General features: G+C 49.2%; 1 protein-coding gene across 2 annotated transcripts; it reads right to left on the reverse strand.

Annotated features, from left to right (window-relative positions):
* Window positions 1-5,308: 5,308 nt before the first annotated feature.
* On the reverse strand, window positions 5,309-22,206 carry EFHC1 (EF-hand domain containing 1). 2 transcript variants are annotated; one of them, XM_035563605.2, is made up of 11 exons: window positions 22,092-22,206; window positions 17,638-17,859; window positions 15,852-16,139; window positions 14,007-14,156; window positions 12,717-12,909; window positions 12,187-12,407; window positions 11,239-11,379; window positions 9,805-10,018; window positions 9,046-9,193; window positions 7,989-8,205; window positions 5,309-5,953 (listed from the first exon to the last, which is right to left on the reverse strand). In XM_035563605.2, the coding sequence occupies exons 1-11, from the start codon at window positions 22,194-22,196 to the stop codon at window positions 5,882-5,884; spliced, it is 1,971 nt and encodes a 656-aa protein (XP_035419498.2). In that variant the 5' UTR covers window positions 22,197-22,206; the 3' UTR covers window positions 5,309-5,881. The 2 variants fall into 2 exon arrangements, with proteins under 2 accessions (XP_035419498.2, XP_050565640.1); XM_050709683.1 differs by lacking the exon at window positions 5,309-5,953 and having other exon boundaries at window positions 8,058-8,205; window positions 9,046-9,180.
* Window positions 22,207-25,680: the final 3,474 nt, after the last annotated feature.

Consider the following 25,680-nt stretch of genomic DNA (forward strand, 5'->3'; position numbering starts at 1 on the left):
ACATTACTTTTTTTTTTTTTTTATTCTACAGCATGTTTCTCCCCTCCCTCTGTGCTGCTTCCCTGAGCCCCTGCGTCAGGGCCATGGCAGTGTGAAGGCTCCGCTTGTCTCTTACGGGAACAGGCTCCTGGGGAAAAGCGTTGGGGCTCTGTGACCCTGAGGCTCAGGGGTGCTCTCGGCTGAGGTTTGCCTCTCCTGGGGCACATCTGGCCAGCACTTGGCACGTGCTGCAGGATGTTGATGCTGCAAATAGGGATGAGGGTCTGAGGGAGGAACCTCAGCTGTGTCCTGCCTCACGAGGGACTTCTGGTTGAGTAGGGTTCCTCCAGCTCCTGGTTTTGAGCTAATTTTGGAGATCTGGGCAGCAGAGAAGGGAGAGAGGATCCTTCTTCCTATAGGACCCGCATCCTAGCCTTTGCTTGCCCTAGCTCTTCTGGTACAGCTGGGTCCCTTTTATCCTCTTGACTGCCCCATAGTTGTTTGGACCTCCCAGCAGCGAGAGCTGGGCTCGGGGCGCCGCAGCTCGTCGTGCCTTGTCGTGGGGCAGTGGCATCCTCAGGTCCGGGTGAAGCCTGGAGTCCTGCCCCGCTCTGAGCCCTGGCCTGGCTCTCATCAGCCTCGTGTGCCTCATGGACCTGGTGTTCTCATGGCTCGTAACCACGTCCAGATGAGCAAACTGGCTGCTGCAAAGGGTTTTGCGTTTATGGGACTGTGCCCCTCGTGCTGTCGCCGTAGCCTTCCTCGTCCCTACCGTACCGGTCCCGCCGTGCCATCTGCAGCCACCAGCTTCTCTTTGTTTCCAGAGGATACACAGCCTGTATCCGCCCAAGGTGCTATCAAATGCAGGGTTTCTTCCAAAAAACCTAGCCCCTTCATCCCTTTCTGAGCTGTGAATGAGGTGACATGGAAGGGGAAGGAAGCCGGGGCTGCAAGGAGCAGCTCGTACATTAGGAAAGGCCTGACCTGTGACGCACAGCTGTTGGCAGATAGAGTTGTCTCAAACCTACCTCAGAGGCCATCTGTTGCTGCAGACCACTCTTCCCTCTTGCTCCTGCCCGCTGCCACCCGTACGTGTTGGCGGGAGAAGCCCAAATCCCACCGGCTCGGTCCCCTGCTGCCTCTTTGCTGGTGGGCAGCATCTTCTGCCCGGGGTTTCACCGGTCAGTGGGCTTCTTTGGGTGCCGTGCACCAGCCTGGATTTGGCAGATGGGCACTGGACAGGCGCTGGAGGGGCACCTCTCACCCCGTAGCTCTCCCCCAGGGATGCTTCTGTAGCCGGGCTTTGCTGTTGGTGCCTTTTGTGCAGCAAAGCCGGCTGTAGGCTTCGCTCTGCATAGCTACGGCAGGAGCAGGCGAGTGGTGCGCGGGATCGGGGAGAGCCTGGCAAGCCTTCGATGTGCAAGCCGGGATCGAAGCCCACCTTCCTGGTGGACAGGGGGGACGCGTGGTCTCGTGGCGTGTCCCTCGCTCAGCCCCGCGGGCGGCTGAGCTGAATCCGAGCGCGATTCGAGCTTGGGCTCTCTTGCGGTGAGGCTGGCACAGTCGTCTTTTGTACCTTTTTTATTCCATACCTGTTTTGGGGAATGGGAGACAGTTGATTCTCTGCCACTCTTTGAGTTTTGTTATTTTTCCCCCTCTTTTTGTAGGTGTCTTTTTTCCTTTCCTCCTCCTCTCCGTGTTGAGCCTCAGCTAATGCTGGGCACCGGAGGGAGAAAATGCGTAGGGACACGAGTACAGTCGGTCAAATTCCACTTGTTCCTCCATCCCCATGACTTCTGAGTGTCAAACGAGATGCCAGCAGGATTCTAGGGGGAAGGATTTCTCCTTTTTCAAGAGAGCTGAGGAAGGAGACCTTGGAGCAGAGCCCTTGCTGGCCCCGTTGGCCCCATGCAGTCGCTCCTCGTAGTCCTTGCTGGGCAGATAATTCAGCGTTTGGCTCAAGCAGAGGCAGCACCTGCAGTGCAACATGATGAGAGGGCAGAGAAAGAGCTTGATGTGAGGGAAGATGGGGAAAAGGTCTGGTGCCTTCTCCTTTCCGCTGCCTCCTCCTTCCCCAGCCACCCGCTGCCACGTGCCCTCCAGGAGCACCCGGCGGTCGGCGTCTCGGGAGCCTTGGCGGTCCCTTTCTGCGAAGCCGGTGCCTCGCGGCAGCTGGGGCTCTGGCTCTGTTAACAGATGACACGTACAACCCCCCAGAAACTGGCTGCTGAATGATTCCTCCTCCTGCCTGCTTCGCTTCAGGCAGCTTTCCCACTTGCACAACCCTGCGTCTTCATGAAGCCGCTAATTGCGCGTTGTATCCCAAGTGCCTTAGGTTGCCAGGTAGCCTCGTGTGCTAGATCGGTGTGCTGTAGCTGCACCTGAAAGCCTTCCCTCTCTACAACGTATGTACAGCATATGCCACATCCATGTATTTTTGTTTGTTTGTTGTTTTTTGTGTTGTCTTTTTTTTTCTTTCTTTTTTTTTTCATGTTTGTTTTTGATAGAGCTACCAGTAAAAGGGACGGTTTGGTTTGGAAACACCTCCATGCTGTTTTTTGGGTTGGTTTGTTTTTTTAAACCTATAGCTGATGTTTGTTGTTGGTTGGTTGTTTGTTTTTTCCCCTCCTGTCTTTAGTCTTCTGAAATCTCCTCTTGTTGTGCCTGAGCGTGGCGTGACCCTGTTGTTTTTCTGTGTTGAGCCTTTGCTGTAAGGCAACACTCGCCCTCGTCCCAGAGGTTTCCAGTCTGTCTGCTTCTGTCTCCGTCTTGTAGTGCAAACACCATCCCCGGGCTGCGAGCCTGCAGTAACTCCTCTGTGTCCACGGCATTTCTCAGCAGACCAAGCCTTCTTCTCAGCCCAAAGAACTACTTCTTCCCCCAGATGGGGAATTTCCATTGCAAGCCCTTAGCAGTCCTTGACCGCTTTGCGGTACAGAGATGCTGAGGGCCCCCTTTCACTGAGTGGATGCTCTTCTTGCACCCCATCCAGTCCAGCCCCGTGTCTTCTGCAAAAAAAAAAAACCAGCAAACCCAACCCCAAACAGGAGCTCTTGTCTGCCACAGTGCAGAAACTGGTAGAGACCATGCAAAACTGCAAGTTCCTACTTCTGGTGTAACACTTTTGCTTGCTCTGCACCCTTCCTGCGGGCATGAGACTGCTCTTGTAGTCTGTGTCCGTTACAGACCTAAGGTCGGGGACTGAGTAGTCCGTGATTTTTGGTGTGAAGCATAGTGTTTTCCTGCCCTACCCTAGGAAAGCTTTGAAAAACCGACAGTAGTTCTCTCTTTTTGTCTTAGATAGCTGGGGAATGGGCTTGGGAAGAGAAGGGGGTTGAGGAAGAACAGATGTAGCATTTCACTTACAATGTTTGAGTGACTCTTACATTATGGGGCATTACGGTTATGTTTTTTTGTTTAGGATTCTTTCTTCTTACTCATTTTTGGTTTAGCGGTAAAGAAGACAAGTTCCAGTTTCCCCGTAGGTCCCCTTACCCTTAACTCACTGTTTTAAGATGTATTTTTGGTAGGCTTCCCTGCTGGAGGGGAGAAGGACTGCTCTAGGATGCCTCCCCCGACCCCAAGTTACTCAGAAGCCTGTAGATACCCCGGCTCTGTTGCGGTGCGTGGGGATTTACAGCAGCACCTGCCTCTTGCCTCGGATGAACTCTTGGTAGATGGACCCCGACGTGCAGCAGCAGTAGGTGGAGATTCTGGGGTCCGATTTACAGCCTTCCCGTAAGCTCTAGGAGCGTGTAGTAGACGGTTTGGCAGGCTTTACACTCAAACTGTGAAGTATGTTACTTAGCCTCGGGGCTGGGGGGGGTGGTTGCTGGCACTGGGAACAGTTGTTGTAAAAGCCAGGCGGAGGCACAAAGCTTTTCCTTGGATACATTGGGCTCTGTGGACCAAACTTCAGCAAAGGAACCCAAGGAAAAATTCTGTTCTTCCATATTTAGTGCAAAGTTCATGATTTTGGAGGGGGTGTGGGGGAAGTAACAGCCTCTGATATTTTATCTCATTTGTTTCATCCTTCCTGTCACTTCAATTTTTTTGTACGTTTTTTGTTGTTGTTGTTGTTGTTTGTTTGTTGACGTTTGTTGTTAAATGACTTTTGTGATAAACTCAACAAAAGTATTTTCTGAAATAAATAAATAAAAGGCATAGATTCCTCCATTGCTGCTGTTCACCGATGCTTTATCGTGGTGCTGAGTTGTACGGGTTTACAGAGCAGGCTGGGATGGGTCGTACTTCTCCTCCTCCTGCCATGCTAGATGAGTCTGTTCCCTTTGCTGTGGCATCTATTGTCCTCATATTCCCCCCAGCTATGGGTCCCATTCCTGAATTTTCCGTGTCATAGGCAGCTGCTTCTGAGTTAGTTATCTGTGGCTGCCTCGCTTGCTGGGAGTGGAGGATAAGGGCATTTGGAGGGTATGATTTATTTGATGTGGCTTTGGTGCATGCTTTCTGGTGAGCTAAATTGTATACTTCCCGCAGCTGGCCCTGGGCACGCTACATGATTTGGTTGAGTATTAGGTTACCATTTCATAGCATGTGCAGAAAACAAATTCCGACTTTCTTTTCTACAGCCTACAGCTCCAGTAATTTCATCTGTAAGTTTTTGGCCTCTGGAAAAGCTGATTAGGGTGCCCTTTAGAAGTTAGCCTTTGTCAGCAGCTGCTTGGAAGGCACCTCATGCAACGCCAAGCCATGCTTTGAAATCAGAGGTGGACCCAAGATAGCTCGAGCGACTCTCGGTCGGAGTGAAGAGCAGCACAAAACGGGCCCAGAAGGGAAGAGCGGTGACCTTTTTAACAAGGGGAGGCAGGAGGGAGCTGTCGTGTGGAGACTCAGCTGGCTGAGGGGAAGTGGGAATCGACAGCACAAAAGCTGATTTAAATAAGCACTTCGTTCCAAAGAGCTTTGTTCTCTGCTGCGTGCGTGATAGCTGCCCTTCATCTGTGCTCAATGGCAATACCTGGCAGGTGTCATCTGGGCTGAGAAGGCTCCTGCCCCACTTACCTTCATGACGAGATGTGCAATCTGAGCGAAAGAGTCAGAGCTCTATTACTATGCCAACTGTTAGTTTTTCCTTTTCATCGGACCTATCCTGTAAGATGACAGGTTGCCTGAGATGGGTTTAGACAGCATCTCGGTTCGAAAGCCATTCTCCCAACCTTTGTTAAAAAATGCAAAGCTGCTGTCAGCAGGTCTGTGTACAAACCCTGCAACTTCCATGAGATATGTGAGAGCTAAACCACTACTCCATTTCAAGTAAATCCAGAATCAGAATTGTTTCTGTGGTGGTATTTTTTTTTCATTTTAATCCTTAGCTACTCGAGGCATAGAGGTACATTTATTTAAAGGGGACTTGTTAACACTATAGCAGCCATACGTGACTTGCTTACATTCAGACTAGCAAGCATGAGTTTTATTGTGGTCCATGGCAGGGCTCTTAGGTCTTCTTGCAATGCAAATAAAAAATTAAACTGGCAGTTGTCACTGCTTGAAGGTGAAAGGCACCTTTCAACTCTGTAAGAGAAATCCAGAGTGCTCATCACTCCAGGCTTTAGAGATCTTTTGTTCTAGCAAGCCTTGCTTGCTAGTACAAGCATGGAAAAGTTGAGGGGCCAACTGAAGAACCCGGCTTTTGGTTCTCCAAAACTTTTTTCCTGTGAGTTTCATTTCAATATCCAGCAGTTTTGAGGTTGAGTTTGGTGGTAGCAAAAAGGGCAGGGAGAGGTTGGGAAAGAAAAAAGTTAACCAAGCCAGGGCAAAATTAGTAAGGAGGGAAGGGGAAGAGTAAGTGAAGCAACAGTGAAAACTAGAGCATCCTTTTTGAAGTATGATGTCTTCCAGTCAACTCAGCTAAGGATATTACTGCTGGTCTTGTGCTTCAGCTTCACGAGGGGAAGGCTCTGAGGAAGTCACGGTAATTTATCTTGTCCTCTCCACAAGAACATAGGTCAATAAGCTGGGGAAAAAAAAAAGCAACACCATAAAGAGTTGGAAGAAGCTGCAAACATATGTTTTGTTAGGGAAAAGTATCCAGAGGTACGCCTTATGTGACAGAGCAGAAGATCTTGTTCCCCCGTGTGGAAGAGCCTACTACCTTAGTGGACCTGCATCACAGGTAACCTCGAGTGCTTATGGGTGACAGTAACCTATGCAAAGACAGGAGTTTAAAGTGTGTGAGTTTACTCCTGATTGCCCTCTAAGTGTCACCACAGTGACAACAGAGCCACAAAAAATGAAGTGTGACCACAGACTGACACAGGTCACAGCAAATCCTTCAGAAACCCCATAGAAATCCCTGCCAAAAGTGTGATGGAGGCAGCATATCTGAACAGTCACCGTTCAGTGGTGTCGCTTGCTGTGTGCACATGGCATAAAGTGGAGACACAGATAATTGAGCTCAGTGACAGCCCTGCTAATGAGCCAGTTCTGGTATCCATGCCTGACCCTGCATTGTGTTACAGAGCTATAGCCTTTGTATGCTTACGGGGAAGAAAGAGGGCTTTTGTTTCTTTAATTGCATAACTAATCTCCTTCTGACACCCAGGGAGATGGAAAAGGTCTAATATCACAGTTCCTTGAAAGGATTCTTCTTCCCCTTGTCGCCTGGAGACAGATTTACTAGTGTTGTTCTTGTGTGACTGACAGCTGCGCTCCTCTCCGGGCCAGACAGTAGTTAACTATCTGCCGTATGCTTAATTTATAGCGCCGTCACGATCCCAAGGGCTGTGGGCACGTTCTTATTAAGATTTCAGGAGAGAAGAGGAATGCATTTAGTGTTCAGGTCCTAGGTGGGGATTCAGACACAAGGTTTGAGCCACAGTTGTCGCAGGCTCCCTGCGTGTTCTCGGGCAAGCCGCTTCACCTCCCATTCTTGGAGTGGGAGAAGGAAGGGTGGTCACCACCTTGTACTTTAAATTCCTCAGGGCACTGGTTAAAGGCCTTTACTCAGTGCACATTCAGAGAATTAACTACCCTGCCTGCGCACCTTTCTAACCACGGTTGTGATGCTCACATCTGTGGGTTAGAACATGTTGTTTTAGCAAGGGAAATAATCTCTCTGGTTTCTAGGCTTCCTTAAAGCATGAGTCTGCCTTTCCTGGCCCCTAATCTATTGTATATCTCCTTATGCTACGCAAGGATCCTTGCCAGTCATGTTCCTGGAAGCGTTCTCCCTCCCCTCTGCAAGAATTTTTCTCTTTAGTTTCTTTCCTGTTTTTGCTCATTGTGCCCAGCAAGTCTGTTTCAGTTGGGTTAACCAAGAGGCCACAGGTGGCCCGAGCTATGGGCAGCAGAGGAAGCTGGGTTGCCTTGTGAGCTGTGGGCTTGCTGAACTTCAGTGACAAATGGGCACAAACATTATAACCTGAAGAATGAAGGATCACAGGCTGACTCCTCACAGAGGGGTCAGGCTGCCAGCTGAATGTGGAAAGGATTAGTAATGGATATGATTATTACTATATTTTTGGACTACGCTTAGTTCTCAAATCTTGGATTCAGTTGCTGTTAAATTCACAATGTGTCTATGCTTTCCTAAGGTTGATCCCCCAAGCACCTCGGTGTCAACTCCCCTCAGGCCCAGGCGTGCCTAAGTCACGACAGACGCTCAGGAGCTCTGCAGTAGCCTGTTCCTCATCTCCATCATGATTTACAACCTCCTCGTCTGCTTCTATCTGAGACCTGACCCAGCAGGCACTTTCAGCTTCACCTAACAGTGCAGCTGAAAACTAGGCTGCTCATGTTGGGGGCAACCTGGGTTACATTTCTTCCCTTCGCTTAGCACACATGAATCATTATCTCATCCTTTAAGAGAAGAAAGGCTCAGTCCAACAGCTCAGAGGCCTTTCTGAATCTCACCCCTTTCTTGAAGCTGTTCCCCTTTGTAGGATAGAATAGCTGTTGGCCTAGCCTGGCTCGGGCTGGTTTGTAGAAGAGCTCTTTTGGAACACCCACAGGAGGGGAATTCAACATGCACAGCACCCCTTCCCTCTAACCTTGTTAACCAGGACGGCATTGGTCGGCACGCTTAAGCTGTTGCAAAGAGAGAAAAATTTTGCTTTGTCGAGGACACCAGAGTCGTCCTTGTCACACTGAAGAAACGCCTCCCGAATGCTGCTGTTGTTCAAGTAATTATGGAGCTTCAGCTCTTCCTGAACCCGCACGATTAATTCATCCAGTTCCTGCTGGCTGGTCCCTAGTGCAGGGACATCACTGTAGAAGGAAAGGGAGAAGAGGATTTCATGTAGAAGCTATTTCTGGCAGCCCTACTGTGATGCTTCTGTGCTGGCTGCCCACCATGGCTGGCCAGACTGTATTTCTGAATACAGAGCAGGCTTCCGGGGCACTTGGTTCATATGGCAAGCTCATCTCAGCTTGGACTTACAGATGAAGCTTAATCTTCATCTTGGACATTAGGTAAACACTTTTTTCCATCTGCATGACATTTGCTTTGTGCACCCTATGCCTACGATTACTTTGGGACAAGGAGGATTTTCTTGTATGCTTCATACAGTCTGAGGAACTGCAGTGCAACTCCAGTTTCAACCAGACCTTCTGAAATACCATGCCATGAGCTGACTCTTTGTGAGGTTATAGGATTGTTACTAGGACACCTAAAATGGCTCCAGACAGACACCTAAAAAGGGTACGTGGTCTAGGCTCTGACAGGCCAGAGCAAACAAGAAAAAGACTCCACCGACCCTCCTCTGCCCTCGCAGCCAGATGGTGGCTCATGCAGACAGCGTTAGCAGCACCTATTACAGTTTACTGCTCTCTTTTGGAAAAAAAAGATGACTGCATCCATTTAGCTGAAAGTGTCTCTTCTGCTGAGCCAGAGCTGTCCCACAAGGCTTTGGGGTCAGTGGCAGCCGTGACATTATATTGTACACACCTCATACCCCCTGTATGTGTTCAGACACAGGATCTTGGAGCTGAATTATAGCTGAGCAGCCATTAGACAGCAGGCTGGAGCCCATGGAGGCTGCTGGAAATCCCCTTCGTTGTCAGCCCTGAGTCTCATTTAGCTCCACAACACCATCCTTTGAAGCCTACCTTTTGGCAGTCTCCTCCACCACCTGCCGTGGGCGAAAATGATCCCTCAGGGACTGCAGTGTTGCTGCAGGAAAGCTCTCTGCATTGCTCTCCATGTAATTAAGCACGTATTCATCAGCATCAGTGATAACAAACCTGTGGCCAAACACTGTGGAAGAGGCATTAAAGCAAGCAGTGCTACCTGCCTTTCAGCGTGGCTAAGTCACTTCATCACCTAGGAGGGAGCATGTTTTCTCCCCTGTGGTTAGGGTCAGAGCTGACTGGGCTATTTGTTGCAATCCTTACAGTGTGAAGGGTTTCACTCACCCACAGGGAATTCTGTCGCAAGAGCAGCTGCTGAAAGCAAAGACACCATGCTTGGGCTTAAAATGACTCCCCCATTAGCACTGGTGTGTTTCGAACATTTCAGTATTACCTTTATTTTCCATACAGGATAGGTTAATGGCCTTTGTTACTGGCCACAGTAACAAAGTTACTGGCAGAGCTTTAACCCTGTGAATCTGGGCAGCTCCCAAAATGTGAACACCTACAATGAAGAACATCTCTCTTTTCCTAATTATGTCTAAGGTCCGAACACCGACAGTAGCAGAGTTACATCCATTCACACCAGCTGGTGACCTGGTAACTCAATGCAACCAGATCCAGAAGGAGCAGGTCTCTCAAATGCAGGAAGACTTGTGCACTGTCTGTGTCATAGAGGACAGGTCAGGCACTGGAAACCCAATGCTCAGAGCATTCCTAAGCCAGGCTGGATCTTACCTTCAATCGTAGAACCTATGATGAAGTCAGAGGGCCCGTAGTACGTGGCCTTGTCTGTAGTAGAGCCTGGTTTGGCGACCCTGGTCTTTCCTAAGTACTTGCCCCCAATGATGCCGGAGTTACGGACTGGGGGTTCGTAGATGCTGATCATGTCATTGGAGAGGAAATAAGAGAGGATGAAACGGCGCTTTCTGTCCTCGGGGTTTGGTGACTCCTAGAAGAAAGGTAGTAGCTTTGGAAAAGAACATTTGAACCAGGTTTCTTCTTTTCCTGAGGAGCTGAGGCCTACAATGTAACCTACTAATAATAAGCGCCCAGAGTTCATAGCTTTTTTTCTAGCTGACTAAACAAGGCAGTTGATACAGGCAAAAGCTGCAGATACACTGACACCAGGTAACGACGCCCTAGACAGCATTAAATACCTGAATTTCAAAGGTTACTTGTTCCTGTTGGGCTAACAAGCAGAATTTGGGATGCAGTGACCAAATGCATTCAGTGTTTCCAGACTGAGTAATCCAAGAGAAAGGAATATCCTATATGGAATGATTCATCCAGAGGAATTCCAGCTGTAAAGTTTACCATTAAAGTTATATTTTTCATTCTAATGGTTGCCTGAGAGGGGCCGGTGCTGCTTGGTGCTCTTACTCACAGGAAGACACTCCCCTCACACACCAGTGGGTTTACTTGCTTAGTTTAAAATTAAGTTGATCTTAACTCGTCAGCTGTGACCTTTAGGAACTCCTGCACAAAAGAGAAAAGAAATCAGCCCTTGTTCACCCTGAGTGTTTGGAGAGGGCAGGCACCAGGCAGCACAGGAAATGCCATTGCTGCTGCTGGACGTGCCAGAGGTTCCTTGCATAAACCAGCTGCAAAGCTGGCACGAAGGCGAGGGCCTGAATGCCGCGGGTGGAAAGCGCCGTCCCCGTGGTCTGCCCCCAGCTTCTGCACCGGCACTTCGCTGCTCTGCCAGCACAGCCCCTTGCTGGCTGCTGCAGCTGGGACTGGCCTGGGGAAGGGCAGGTGCTGAGAGCCAGCAGCAGAGAGACAGCAAGCTCACGCTTCTGGCAGCAGTTGGAGGCAGGCAGAGGCACGGTGCCCAGTTGCAATGCAGTTTCAATGAGGGCCATCTGTCACGTGCTGATGTCAGTGGGAGTTTTTCCATAAATGGCTGTGGTTTTGTAGCACGTCTATTTTGCACTGCCTGGCCTTGTTTTTTTTTTCCTACCTTTGCGTGCTACTAATTGTCACAGCAAGTACACAGTAACCCAGGGGCATCCCCTAAGGGTCATGAGCGTTGGCTCAGGGAAATCTCTTGTCCCACCAGCACAGAAGAAAATTTGCGAGCAGCCTTGTCTGAGCAGCCTGTTTTTCCCATCCTTCTGACTCTGCAACATGAACTGATGCAAGCACTATATCATCAAGGAAAACTCTTACCAGGGCCACCTGGTATCGCAGCACTTTGTGGTCGTTCTCTAGCATCTTAATTATATCTTTCCGGGGAGGCTTTGGAAACAGAGAAAAGCAGTTCTGAAGAGAGTCTTCAAGGAAGCCGTAACCATTATAGGGAGGAATTACCTGCAGCCAGGGGAGATACCAAGCAGAAACAGCTGAAACTAAGAACAAGACAATGTTTGCAAGACAGCTTACCAGAAACCATCTGTTTGGAAAGACCTCTTCTGTCACCAGGTGGCAACAGTTGTGCCACCCTGCCCAGTAAAGACGCTACTAGCCCAGTCATGTGTTGGACCCCTTATTTATAGAAACACTTAAGAGAGCTAAGAAAATTTTAGTCGGAAAGCCAGGTAATTTCTTTGAATAAAGAGACTAACGGTATGCTAATAACTTAACCCTTCCTGTGCAGAGGAACTCAGTCATCTAAACGGTTACACTGCTAACCAAAGCCCCATCGCGTTTGTGAGCTAGGCCAGCTAACACTCTGCACTATTCCTGGGCTCAGTCTGGGAGATAACATGGGCAATGACTATCCCCAGCAAGCACTTTGGACTTAGCACCCCTTTTTTGGAGAATGAGGGAGAGCTTAGTGGTATGAGTACAGCCAGACTGTGCCAGTTAGCCTCCCAGTCAGAAAACAAACCCTGACATTATTTCATTTTCTAGTATAGACATAACCAGAGTGCTTTCTATCACCATTAGCAAGTGCTCTGTCCTTTATGCTATTCACAGTTGACAGTTTCAGAGGGTTTTCCCTGTTATATGACTTATGACCATCCTTGCCTTGTCTTCCTCAAGGTGCTTGCTTACAGCTTTTCTTTATGCTGAACCTCTTTACAACCTCTTGCTAAGCTGAACCTATACTTTAAAACCAGAGCTTACACAGACTGCAGCTTTCCCTCCCTTCCTTTGGGAAATTGTTTACAGTACCTGGGGCACTTCCTCAGGTGATTTTTCCTTTATCTCCACTGGTTGGAAGTCTGTGATGCCAAATTTGTCACGATAGAAGTTTCGTGTGAACTCATCGCAATCGTAGATGAAGAAAGTGCGTCCAAGGAGGGTGGTGGATTTGCCAACAGCAAAATCTTTAGCTGTGTACCACTCAAGTACCTCCTGATCAGAGATTTCCAGCACACAGCTTGGGAAGGTCTCTAAAGCACAAGGGGGCAAAAAGAAAAATAAATCAATCAGGTAGATATTAATATTTCATTGCAAAAAGGAGTACAAAAGCAAGTTGTATAAAAATCTCCACGGAGCTGTTGGTATTGCTCTGCTTCCCAAAAGATAAAGACTTTAGTGATCACTGAAAGAACTTTTCTTTGGCCAAAAGCTGATGATGCTTGCAGTGTTCTCATCACAGATGCTCCAGACTTGATGTATCCCTGACACAGCTTCCACATCTACACCCACCCACTGAGGCACTTTAGCACAAGCAGATGTGCTGGCTGGTCTAAACTTACTTTTCTTCTCCACAAAGGTTTTGGGCAAGCGTTGGCGTTTTATCAGTACTGGGAATGGGTCTCTGCCATCGTTGTGCTTGTGGACCTCCCGAACCTCCACCGTGTCATCTGCCAAGTAGTAATGTATGATGTAAGGCCGATTCTCACCAAACATGCTGTTGGTGTCATCCCACATGGCATAGAAGCGAAGGACCTGGGGTGGATAAAAAACAGGCACAGAAAACAAACATGGATTAGAATTACTAACACACTTTGTCCAAATGAAGTTGATTGAAATGGGTGGGGTGACTGGAGACAACTCAGCACTCTTCTCTACCAGGAACAGAAGAACCAAGCCCTTGTTATACTGTGGGCACTGGGATGCATGGGCTGCTGAGGCAGCAGAGGGAAGGGCCTGGAGAGCTGAACAGGCCTGGCTTACCTTGAATGCAGCCACGAGAGAGAACAATATGTGCTAAGGCAAGAAATTTAGTTCCGGAAGTGTGAGGAAAAATGGGGGGAAAAGTGATTAAAAACTAGCAGAAAATAATTACCCAAGGTGAGTAGGGAAGTCCTCTTAATGGAGGTGATTTTTCTAATGAAACTTAACAAAGTAGGACAGAATATAGTTTTGACTCTTAAACCTCTTTGAGGTTTCATGGCCAATTCTTTACTACTTTCATGATGAGGAAGGCAGAGGGTATGGAGCTCTCCTAAGAGCATTAACTGTAGACCCCAACTTATTTCTTACTATTGGAAATATGTTTTAATGCCACAGAAGTCAAACACCTCATATTGCAGCGCTTCCAAGTCCATCGCTTACTGGTGCAATGCCTGCTTAGCTTTGTGGGATCATGTTGACCTAATGGCAATCTAACAAATTCAAGTGGCAGGCACTGCTTTGGGAGCGCTGCACTCAGTGGACCAGCTCAAAAGTTCCCCAAGGTGCAGCTGTCACAGGCAGAGCTGGCCCAGGCGTGACTGCATCATCCCCACTCATATTAGAACTGCATCTGCTCCTGTCTGCTAACTTTCCAAGGCAGGTGGCCTACAGCATCCCAAAAGAAAGCAAGAAAGAGATGAAGGATCTGGAGAACGGGCTCTGCAGTCCAAAGAGAAACTGTACACAAGGCACAAAGTTGGGCAAAAAAATGATTTTGTTTCTCGCTAACAGCAAGAAAGGAGCAAATTTTGAGTCTGTCCAGTGGACTGAGGTTTTTTAGAATGATTAGAGTTGCAGGCACTCATAAGACCCAGGTTTCTATGACACGTATAGACTATAACGTGGGTGATTGCTGCCAGCTCACTCACCTGCTTGTCGTAAGTCAGAAACTGCTTCAGCTGGTCGAAATCTGATGGTGTGATGTACATGCGCATGGGCATCCGACGCATTTCTGTGTAAGGATCAAAAACCATTTTCTCTGGAGGGTTCAGTTCAATTCCTTGGCTCTCCAGGAACACCTAGGAAAGTCACCTGAGATATTAGCTGCTGCCATGAGTTCTAAAGATAAGAGGTGACTAGAGATAGGTGACTTTGTCTGCCTTTTCATTGCTCAGGGCAGTCCTGCCCTCAGTGTCCTAAGTCAGATTTTACTTAAGCACCATCTTCCTTGGCCTTAGGGACTTTAAATGGAGGATAACAGGTGGGTTGATCTATTTTACGTAAACCAAAAAGATTAAGTAAATGCATAACCATGGATGTCGTCAGTCTAAATTTGCAAGAGACACAGGGTTCTCCATTCCATCAGACAATGGAAGTTAGTGTGACCCATTCCAGCCCCACTGAGGCCCCTCTGGCCAGAAGGATATGTGTCTAGAGTAACAGCTTTAGCTCCTCTTCCAGGAGGAGCACTTTTCCCACAGAAGGAGAACAATCTGTTTGCTTATAAAAGGGAATTTTTGGCTTACCTTGGATGCATAAACAAACTCTAGGGTATTGCTTGTGCACTCTGTCACTTAAAACAACCTCTGAAGTCAATGGACCTCTTCCCTGTTTGGCTTTGGGAAGTGGCCCATGAAAATATTCAACCCAGAAAGCACCTGTGCAAACATCTCCAACAGACTTGTGAGATCACCCTGAAAACTCACAAGGCAGGTTCACGTTTTCAGACTCTTCTGGTCTAGAGGATGCCAGTTAATGACAAAATTGACCGGAGACCTTGAGATGTAGACCCATGTAGCTCATTTCATGTTTTCCGTCGAGCAACCAAGATTAACAGGTGAACCAGCTCTTCATCTGATGTCAACTGACTTTAACGGCCATCCAGTTCCAGCAGAGTAGGCCCCACGTGCTCTTGACAGATATATATTAATATATTACACACGATTGGGAACATTCCTGGGCACTGAGGCCAACTGGCAAGGAATAACCCTTATCTAAACTCTCTCAGCCTCCAGGATGAGCTGGCTGCGTGCAATTCATCTATTGAGAATGGTCCCTGGAGCATTCTAACTCCTGGATTGTTCCTGGGAAGTGCTTGGAAGAATAGTGGTTAGCCAGGGCCCAGATTACACTGGGGACAAACTAAGAGTATACCAGTACATTGGTATTTGTTATTTTTGTTAATGCATTGTTATTATTTAATTTACTTGTACAGAAGTAGCCAGAAATAGAAAAGTAAGCAATGAGTAAGCGCTCTTAGCTCAGTTTGTACCACGATTCTCAACCCATGAGTGCTCTTCTGGGCTGGCTGTAGATAAATGCAGTTACTGACAGCATTCCCTTGCCCTGTTCTTACCAAAGGAGTATTAAGCTGGAAAAGAGCTAAGATCAGTAATTTCCCTGTCATATATGCACAATGGTTCATTAGGACTCCAAGCAGTTAAACCGCTGTACACATAGAAATGAACTTAGACCAATTTTCTTAACACAGAAATGAGCTTCGAGTTTTTGTTGTACCGAATCTTGAGGACAGAGAACGGAGTCAAAGCAGCCCTGGGGCAAAAATACTGAGCAGTTATTGTGCCCTCAGCAAGTATCATACCTTGAACCACCTATTGATCTAAGGAAAGAAGTCTCCACAGAACACAAAACGAAAGATCTCAGGCAACCTCAGTGTGAAAGCTGCAGGTACAGGCTACTGGGACTCCAGCAGCTCTTGCCACCTGTAACTCCTGGGGTTCTTCGTGTCAGTATTCTCTGTACAAGCAACACACCTGGGTGAACGGGTCACAGTCGACTATGTGGTACGTCCTGCCATACATGGTGATGTCCATGCCCCGATTCAGGTCCTTCCAGTGGTAATGCTCCCCACGGTCATTCTTGGGCACGCGATGGCGTCTGATAAGTTTGCCTTGAGGGAGACCAGAGTTCTTCACAACAGGCTCTATGACACACATGCTGTCGTCTTCCAGATAGTAATAGATACCCACTTGGCGAATACGGTAGTGCTCTTCTGTAGAGAGAGGAACATCTTCCTGGAAATAGGCATCGAACTTCAAAATCTGTTGTTTGGGACAGCATCCCAAAGGGAGAGAGAAAGAAACGATTTGAACATCATAATTAGTCCGAATAGTTTATTTGTAAGGTGTTTCGACAGTGCAAAATTAGTGGATTGTAATCTATAGAATCATCAAAGCCTGCTGTAGCCTAAGCCGTGACTAATGGTGGAGGCATCATGAGGGCTTTTATCAGCATTTGCCTTTTATTAGTTTGGTAGGCATGAGACACTTGTAATAAACGTAGTCCTTTCCCTCTTCCTTTGATCACCTGCTATTTTACCTCCTGCCAGGTGCTTGGTTGCTGCCAGTAATCTCGTGACTTTCTTTAACAGTCAGCCTCCTTAAACCAGGGTCTACAAAGCTACCTGGTGATTTTAGCTGAGTTCCACCACATCTGTGGACCTTAGGACCTGCACGGCTCAGGAACTCATATCCATGCAGTACTGAACGGAAGAGCCAGTGCGTGCTGGAGAAACGAGGAGAGAAATCAGGGCCCAGAGAAAACGCATGCTGCATACCCGGCCAAAAGCCAGTCGCTCACAGTTTCTGTGCGTGAAAGAAGCACAGGTATTCCCTCCAAGAACATTCACTGCCCCTAAGAGGACGTAGGCGGCTAACCAAGCCTCGCACGCCCAGCCTACGTCAGCCCACAGAGCTAGGTAAGCAAGTGGCTGCTCCTCTGGCCTGAACGAAGGGGCTGAGAAGTGTCTGACAGATTAAATGGCAACATCGACGTGACTCTGAAAGAATGGCCTCTGAAGCAGCAATTAACACAGCACATCTGTTCCCCAGGCTGTCTCACAGATGGGCTGAGGGTTGGCTGCAGGCTGCCTTTGCAGGCCTGCCTGGCAGCGTGCAGCTCCCGCTGTGTGCTCAGGACTGCTGAGCCCTGCGCACTCTGCAGGGACTGCTCCGCCTGGGGCTGCACACGCCCTCGTGCAGCCTGTGCAACGTTGGAAATCAAGGGTCAGCTCAGGACTGCTCCGGGCAGACACACAGCCACCTCCTAGACCGATACGATCACCAAGATGTAACGCAGGAAGTACTAACGGGGCAGTGCAGGCTCTAACACGCTGCGGTGACAAGCACGAGCATAAATAGATAGACCACAGCCAGACAGTATGCGAGCACTCCGTTGCAGAGTGACTTTTACAGTCTAAGCTCGGTTACAACCTCAATATAGTCCTGGAAATGCAGAGGGGCAGGCTGGCTTTTACAGAGCAACAGTTATAAACTGAAGCTTTTCAGAGTTAATCAAACTTCTTTTCAAACTCCTGCTGGCAATGCTCCGGCATAACTCGTGGGGAATGTCTTACATCGTTTACGTATTATAATGCTCCTCCTGAGCAAAGAAAGCCTCTTTCAGGCTGGGGTTCAGCTGTCTCTGACTAAGGGCAATGGCATCTGAAAACTGCTGCACGCTGTCCCGTGAACCCTGGAGCTGACTGTTTATGTCTCCGAGCTTGGCCAGCTGATATTCCTGGAATAAACTTCTTTATACCTTTTTGTCAAAAGCCACGTGTGCTGGAATGAAGTCCGAAGGAGGAGCCTGCCTGGCTTGCCCGTAGGTCAGCGCGGGTCTCGTGTTGGATAATTCATCTAATTCAGCCTGCGAAAGCTGATTCACGTGCAGTCGCTCCCCGCCGATCCCCACTGTTGGCAGCCGAGAAAAGGCAAAGCCATTTTTGTAGCCCAGGGTCTGAGAGCGATGAAAGGATGTTTTCTGGGGAAGAAAAACCAGACGTGAAAATACTACACGCACTCAGCAGAGATGGCTACTGAAAGCACAGAAAAACAGTAAGAGTCGGACATGCAGAATGCCTCCACGGCGTTTTATTATAACCTACTGCAGCAGTGAATTACAATCAAATTCTATGCTTAGATCAAAAAGGCTGAAAAAAAACAGTGACCGGAGGAACAAAGCAGCAGAGTGATCTCAAATCTAGCTCTGGCGCAGACTGACCACAAGCCTCGGTGTCCAGAATGGGGAAACAGCACTCTATCTGCCCTAGTATTTGTCTCACTAACTCTCTGCTCCCTTCTCTGTGTTCCTGCCGTACAACACCTCACTGTTATGCCTCATGCTGCTCCCTCGGCTATCGCACAAGGATGGTTGTGCACCTGCTGCGTCTTCTGTTGATATTTTGTCAAACCTCTCCCGGGGATGATATTCAGAGGATTTTCCTTGCTGCGTTGAGTCAAGGCGTGTCGTGCGCACGGAACTGCAGTCATGAACCACACCAAAGCACAGCAGTTGTCCCACCACGTCTCCCCACAGCCTGTGCAGAGGTCCACACACGAAAAAAGCCACAACCACAGCGTAAGGCCCTGTAGCAGACTTGTGAGGCCTGATAAGACAAACAGAATTCTGTCTTTGTGAGCACTGAATAACGTTGTCTGTGGGAATCACCTGATATTTTTTGCTTTGATGGTTTCTTCTTGGTTTTGACCTTCTTAGAGCCCTTCACCTGTCTTTGCTCCCTGCTTCACGCCAGCTCCTGAGCCGTTCTTGAAGCTAAATCGTTATCCAGATGGCACAGGAAGGTCCCTGCTTTGCTTACAGATGCACAACAAGAGAAGATCAGAGCTGAAAACAGGATGGGATCTCTGCCTGCCCAGTCGTGTTCGTCACTGCTGAAGATGAAGACCGGACGTGAGTCCCCTCACAGACCAGCACATCTGGTACCTCACCTGCAATCCCCAAACCATCTGAAACAGCACAGGGCTGGCTGCTCCCACCAGGCCTTCAGCACGCAGTGTTCCAGGGAAAACAGGAGAAACTGCGAGTCCCTGATAATAAAGTCTCTGACTTTACCTCGAGTTTTGCCAAATAAAACAGAACTGTAGGCATTTCCAGATTTTCTTCAGCTCCTTTTCCAGACCTAGACGTGCGATCGGTCCAACCCCAGGCATGTGAACCGCTTCTCCTCCTCCCCCTCTTCGCCCCCCATGGTTAAGCCTCTGATCTTATTCATACCTTCAAGGCCCCACTTGGATTTCAAGTAGCTGCCTGTTTTCTCTCTGAACTGGCGCTGTGCACCTCGCAATGCTGTGGGCAGAGCAGTTAGGAAAAGAGGTTCAGGTGAAAACAAGAGAATTTACTGAAGACGCGTTGTTAACTGAGTGTTTTATAAACATTAGCCCTGCCACAGGACTGCCATTTCCTCCCGGGAACTAAGTGCCTTTATACAGGGAAAGCTCTGGGGAAAACATTCAAGGGAAAACCAAGAAGTTTGGCCTTAAATTGGGCAACAGCGGTGTTTGTCAGAGGCAGACGGGCTTTTAAGGGCCACAGCTGCCTAAAGAAAACACCTCATGAATGAACAAGGCTCCCACGTCGCCGGGCCAGCCTGCATCTCGCAGTATCAGGTAACTAATGTCACTTTGAAAGGGAAAGCCCAGAATGTAAACTCCTAATCTCAGTCGCTGCCGGTCGCTATCTGAGAAAATCCGCTGAATTAAGTCCTTGGCTAAGTCTATAAAGCCTCGCACAAATGCTGCTTCCCCTGCCGGTGTCTCTGCACACGCACACACACGCAAAGCAATAACTAACCACAGTCTCACTCAAACACCGAGATTTTCTTCTGCACGTCCCAAAATTCACTTGGAAAACCGGTATCACGATGCTCATTTCATAGGCTGGCAAAGTGAGGTGATTTCACTCGCTCAGGCTCGTCCTGAGGAGCAGTGCAAAGCCATTTCCGGAGCCCGGATCCCCTTAAAAAGTTACCAGTTGTTATTTTAGGGTAACCGGAACTGTTGAACTATCTCCTCTGTTAAGTCCTGTGAGAATAGCGCTGAGACAACCTCTATAGCTGCCCGATCGAGAGTGTTTGTTACGAGCAAGTGACTCCACTTACTGCTGAAGAACTCATCACTGACTTCGAAACCAGTTCGACGGTGCTGGAGGGCACCACTGAGACTGCACAGCAACAACGACGCGTCCCGGGCTAACCCACACACAAGCAGAAGAAAGAAAAGAGAGCTTCCTCCCCACTCCCGAGGAGCAGTTAAAGAGTTATAGAAGTTTCTGTCGTGAGGGCACCTGGGAAACGCTGCAGCCTCCTCCGGAAATAACTTTGTGGTGGCAGGGGATGGAGGGGAAGCGACCTAGGGAAGAAGCTGTGGAAGTGCTGGGTCTGGGAGGGTCGGTGTTCAACAGGAGCATCAAGGACCAGGAGTACCATCTCCAGGCATCTCTCTCTCTCCCTTTTTTGATTATTTTTCAGCGGAGCACGTCCCATGACAAAGGTCCCCATGCATGAGGTTCCTTTATCCTGCAATACCAGAGCATGCTGGGGCCCTGCCAGGAAATTTGAATGCATTGGGAGGGAGCAGGGGACAAACGAGGGGACAAACAGGCCTCGCTTGAGTACTGAGCTCTCTGGAGATGGGATATTAAGGCCATCCTCAGGGATATTAAGCTCCAGGGGAACGTCAGGCATGCCCTGGTATATCTGCTCCCCGCTGAAGTCTGGGAGCATTGCTTCTGAGGGAGGCACTCCGGAAAATTCAAGGATATTGGATTCTCATCAGAAGACGAGTAATGGCGTCAAGACTCGAGATATTAGTTCCCTGGGGAGAAGGAAGCTGCTCCAAAACAGCACTGGAAGGAGCCCGGGGAGTATCAATTTTCTTCTGTGCTACTGCTTTCACAAGAGGTTATCGGGATGGTTTGGGGTTATCAGAACCTCAGCGCGTGGACCGTTGGGAATGGGGAAAAGGAAAAGTTGCTTCTTTGCCTAGGTGTTAATTCAAGTGCAGAGGATGAGGAAGAGGCTGCTTCTTCCAAGGAGCCTGGGCACAGCTGAGTGGGTCTTGCTTCTTTGCGAGGATCCTGGAAGCTGTGATGGCATCAGCTCTGCGCAGGGATCCCAGTTGTCTAACAGAGTATTGGATTCTCAGGTTCCTGAGCATCCCTGTGGTCTGATTAAGTTCTCCAGGGGATACAGAGAAGGCATTTGTGGAAGCTATCAGGTGCCTGCATGGGGCCTGGTTCAGGGCAGTATCAGAGTGAGTATCAGGTCCTGAGATGGGGCAGAGAAGCTGTAGTTTTCCTGGGGGGGTTGGAGTTTATAGAGTGACTTTGAGGGTACCCCTTCCCTTGGGGTATCACATGAATTGGGAGGGGAAACCTAACTCTGCAAAGCTACCAGGACAATTTCAGGGGCTACCAGATGGATGCAGGATGCAATGGGTTCCTCGGGGATGAGTTTAAGAGTACCAAATCCCCAGGAGGGCAGGCTCAGGGATACCCAGTTCCTTGTGAACAGGCTTGAAACCACACTGGGGGCACTCAGGGAGCACCAGGTCTCCTGTGGGCGACCTCAGGGGTACCAGGTGGGGTCAGAGTGTTCAGGTCCCAAGGAGTGAGATCGGCAGGTACCTGTTGGCTTTGGGAAACACCAGGACACGGAGGTTCGGTGGGTATTCGGTCCCTTGGGGAGCACCAGGTGAGCTTAGAGGGCACCAGGTCCCTTGGGTGCCACCTCGGTGGGTGTCACCTCAGCGGGTGTCACCTCGGTGGGTACCCCAGAAGGGTGCCCAGCGCGTTTGCGGCCTTCCCAGCTCCCCAGGCGTGGATTGACAGGACGCCGGTGAACTGGGGAGCTACCACATCCCTCGGGGGAATCAGCGGGCGGTCTGCGGGACCAGCGGGTTCCCTGGGGCTGGGCTCAGGGAGGGACAACACGTCCCCTGGAGGGACAGCAGGTGGATGTGGGGCCAGCAGCGCTGCCAGGGAGCCAGGGGAGGGTCTGAGGGAGCGCTGGGGATCCCTGAGGGGGTCCCTGAGGGGGTCCCTGAGGGGGTGCCCGGGGTGGGGGGGGGGGGGGGGGGGTGTTTACCCCCTAAGCCAGCCCGTTACTGAGCGGGGGAGGCGTCCCAGGAGGACGGGACCAGAAGCAGGGACGCCGGGGGCCCCGGGATAGCGTGCTGCCGGGCGGCTGGGCTCACCGTGGGGTCCCTGAAGGCGCAGCCCGGCAGGAAGGGCAGCGCCGGGCCCCGCTCCGAGCTCATGGCGGCGGCCGCGCTCCTTCCCCGGGGCGACGCCGTCTCCATGGCAACCGCCCCCCCCGTTCGGTGCGCATGCGCCCGCCCTCGGAAACGCGCGTGCGCGCTGGGCGACCCGGAGCGGGTGCCATGGCAACGGGCGGGCCCGCGGCCCTGGCTGCGGCCCTGGGAGGCCTCAGGGCCCTGGGGTGTTTTAGTTTGGGAGCCCTCAGGTCGCAGCTGGGGCTGTGCCCCCCCTGTTAAAATGTCCCCAACGGGTGGCGGGAGCCCAGCCTTCCCCTCTGGGAGTTGTGCACTGTGGGGTGCCCAGGGAGAGAAGGAGTTTAGGGGGCAAATCCATACCCGGAGTGCTCAAAATACTTCAGCAGAAGTGACTGTGCTGATTTATTATGTATATAGTTTGTATATTAGCAGTGCATTGTAGCACTGACATCATTCCCCTCTTCTCTGCATGATTTTTTCACTCCAGAAGGAAGCAGCAAAAAAAGCAGGAGGGTCACCAAGAAGAAAGTTGCTGGGCAAAAGTCGCTGTTAAGCATAACAGATAAAAAGAAAGCCAAGTAATTGCCACAGTAAAAAAGTTTTCTGCATTTCTTTCCCTTGGTGTCTTTATCATCAGCGTACAAGACAGACCAGGCTGCAATTCAAGGGCAGGCAGCGGGACCTGGGAGTTTTGTAAGCAGAAGTCAGGCGGAGAGAAACACAGTCTCTCTAAGCATGCTGTGGGAGAGAGAAGAAAAGCAGGCAGTGAGAGATAAAGAATGGCTCTGATGAGCCTAGAAAGGAAAATAATAGACTGAAGGCCAAGCAGGGCTGAAAGAGATGGGTCTGAGAGACAGCGAGCAGCTAGCGTGGCTGTGGACTCGGATGCGGGTGCTGAGACCCAAGCGCCTCTCTGATTTCTCCTGGTGTATCCAAGCACCATTTAGCAGGTGTCTTGAACTCAGCAAGGGCCAGAACCTTCCTCAGAGAAGGAAACTTGCCTGCTATCCTCTTACCATCCTCTAAGCAAGAGACAGCAGCTTTTTCACAAGGCTGTGTGGCAGTGTGCCCTTTGAGCAATGGGGCGGGAGAGCTGCTGTCCCCCACTTTGCATGAAAGGGGGACTAAAGCAAAGAGAGGCCATCACAAAGGGGGATTTTAGGCTCTAGACGTGAGCAAGGAGAGGATCAGAACACTTTAGTCTCCGTGAATATATTCCCCCTGAGTGTTTCTGGGGAGATGGGAATGAAGAAATGACAATTAAGCAAAGCCATGGCAGAAGCTAATACTTTGTTAGAAATAGTGACCATAAAGCAGGAGAGGGGAGAAATGGGGAATAAAGAATTGAACTCAGAACATCTTGATCCAGCTGCATCTTTGACACCCATCTGCTTCTGTTACAGGTGAGTCAGACTTGCAAAGGTTAAGGCGAGCCTCTTTAGCTTCCTACATCTCTACAGCCCTACTCCTAAAAAGGAGAAGGATCAGTGTTTCCTATATCAAGATTTCCTAGCTCTTATCTACTTAAAGCTCGTATATTTTGGAGCAAAGGCTGTGCTGTTACGTGTACTTACGCCCCTGTCATGTATGGTTACAAGAAGTCTGACCTGTGAATCCCATGCTAAGAGTGGACAATGATTCAGCACACCCCATCTGTGGTCTGAAAGGTCTGAGGGCTGCTTCCAGTGGGTCTGTTAAAAAACACTTGGAAGCACAGGCTTGTTGGCAGCAGGCTGAAATTTGATAGTCGAGTATCCAAAATCAGGGATTCAGAAATCAATCTGTTCTCCCTCACCACTTTCTACACGGCTTTGTCGTCATGCCCAGCCTTTGTCCAACTGACACCTTGAAGCAATGCAAGCTTGGATTTTTTTCCTTTCTTCCACCTCATCTATTGGCCCTCAATAGACAAGTATTTGATAGAGGTATGTTAGGATACTGCTAAAGAATGAGGTTAGTGCTTTTCATATCTGGAGGAACTGTTTTTGATTGAGAGTAGGTCTTACCTTCAACCAGAAGAAAACAAAGAACTACAGGATAAAGAAAAGGAGATCACTGGGGACAGCTGCAAAGTTTAAGGCCCAGCTGGTAGCTTAATGCTTTATTTCAGGTATGTTCAATCCTGATTTTCAGGCTGTTAAAGCTCTACTTCTCTGTTCTGGAGTCAACAGGAGAAGCAGTCAACACTGGGAAGTATTCTTCCCCTGACCTAGTTGCTGAGACCATCTTCAACAGCTGCTTAACGGAACAGAGGAAACATCTCACTTAGAGCTGCTCGCTAACGCTCTGCCTCTTAGCCCATTGTTTCCAGAGAGCTGCAAGGATAAAACCAGGCAAAGATTGCCTGTGGGTAACAGAACCTCTTCTGAGGCAACTCAGAATATCTGCTGCAACATCTGAGGCTTGAAGTAAAAATCATACCTTCCCTCACATTCTCCCCTCTGTGGCCGGTGACACAGGAAATAACCAGATTAAAATACTTTGCTCCTCTGACACGGAAGCTCTTTTATTTTTTGCATTTGACTTCATCTGCTTGGGATAAGCCAGTTCACTCTCGCTAATAACCATATCTAGCTTTTCATGCATTAAGGATTTGTATATGTAAAATCAAAGAGTAAAGGGCATGTAGTAAACACGTTCCCTAAAACAGTATTGCCAAGCAATTTCTCAGCATACCAAAAGTCTCTATTTTTGCTTCTTGTTAAAAAGGTTAACAGCCCTGTTTTGGTATTTTGTCCCGTTCCTCTTCAGTTTTTGCTTCATGGAAACATAAAACTTTGCCCGAACTCATTTGGCAAAATCCCTGTCGCTTACGCAGAGGGCGAGACGTTAGCGAAGCACATCCCTCGCTCAGAAAGAAATGCATCTCCTCGCAGGGCTGGCTGCGCGCCCGCTTGAAGGGCAGCATTTTTTCCTAAGCTTGTCTGGAGAGCTGAAGCAGAGCCCTGAAGGCTCTGCTTTCGTGGCACCGGAGGCCTCTTTGGGCTACAGATGAAGACATCTCGCCCTCTGCTGGGTGAAAACATAATTGTACGGAAGCCTTGCTCTGCACATCCTCTTAAATAATGACTAAAATTATTCGTATGGTGCTAATAAAAGGATTTTTTTTTGTTTTTTAATGGGACTGAAATTCACACTGAGTGTATATCCTAGGGATGAAGTATGTATGTGATTGCACATGGCCCTGCTGGTAAGGAGGGCTTTGAACTAGGAATAACAGGTGAGGGAGAGTTACCAGCCCCTGCAAGGGAGCGATGGACGGGGTTGATAAGCAAATAGCTTGGAGACCTGTGCCAGAAACGGATATTAAAATCAACAAAACAAAGTTTAAGCGGGGGCACCCGCAGCATTTGCATAGAAGCGAGGAAGTGCAGTAGTATGGAGAAATCCCCAAAACCTCAACACAAAACTCTTGACACGAAAGGGAAGCACAGAGAGGGTGAAAGCACGGACAGGTTCCTGTATTCCTGCGATGAACACGGGAATATGATTGAGCATCCAGGGATGAAGTTAGGAAAGCCAAAGCCCGGACGGAATTGAATCCGGACAG

Source organism: Cygnus atratus, chromosome 3 (assembly GCF_013377495.2).
Source record: "Cygnus atratus isolate AKBS03 ecotype Queensland, Australia chromosome 3, CAtr_DNAZoo_HiC_assembly, whole genome shotgun sequence".
Classification (NCBI taxonomy): domain Eukaryota; kingdom Metazoa; phylum Chordata; class Aves; order Anseriformes; family Anatidae; genus Cygnus; species Cygnus atratus.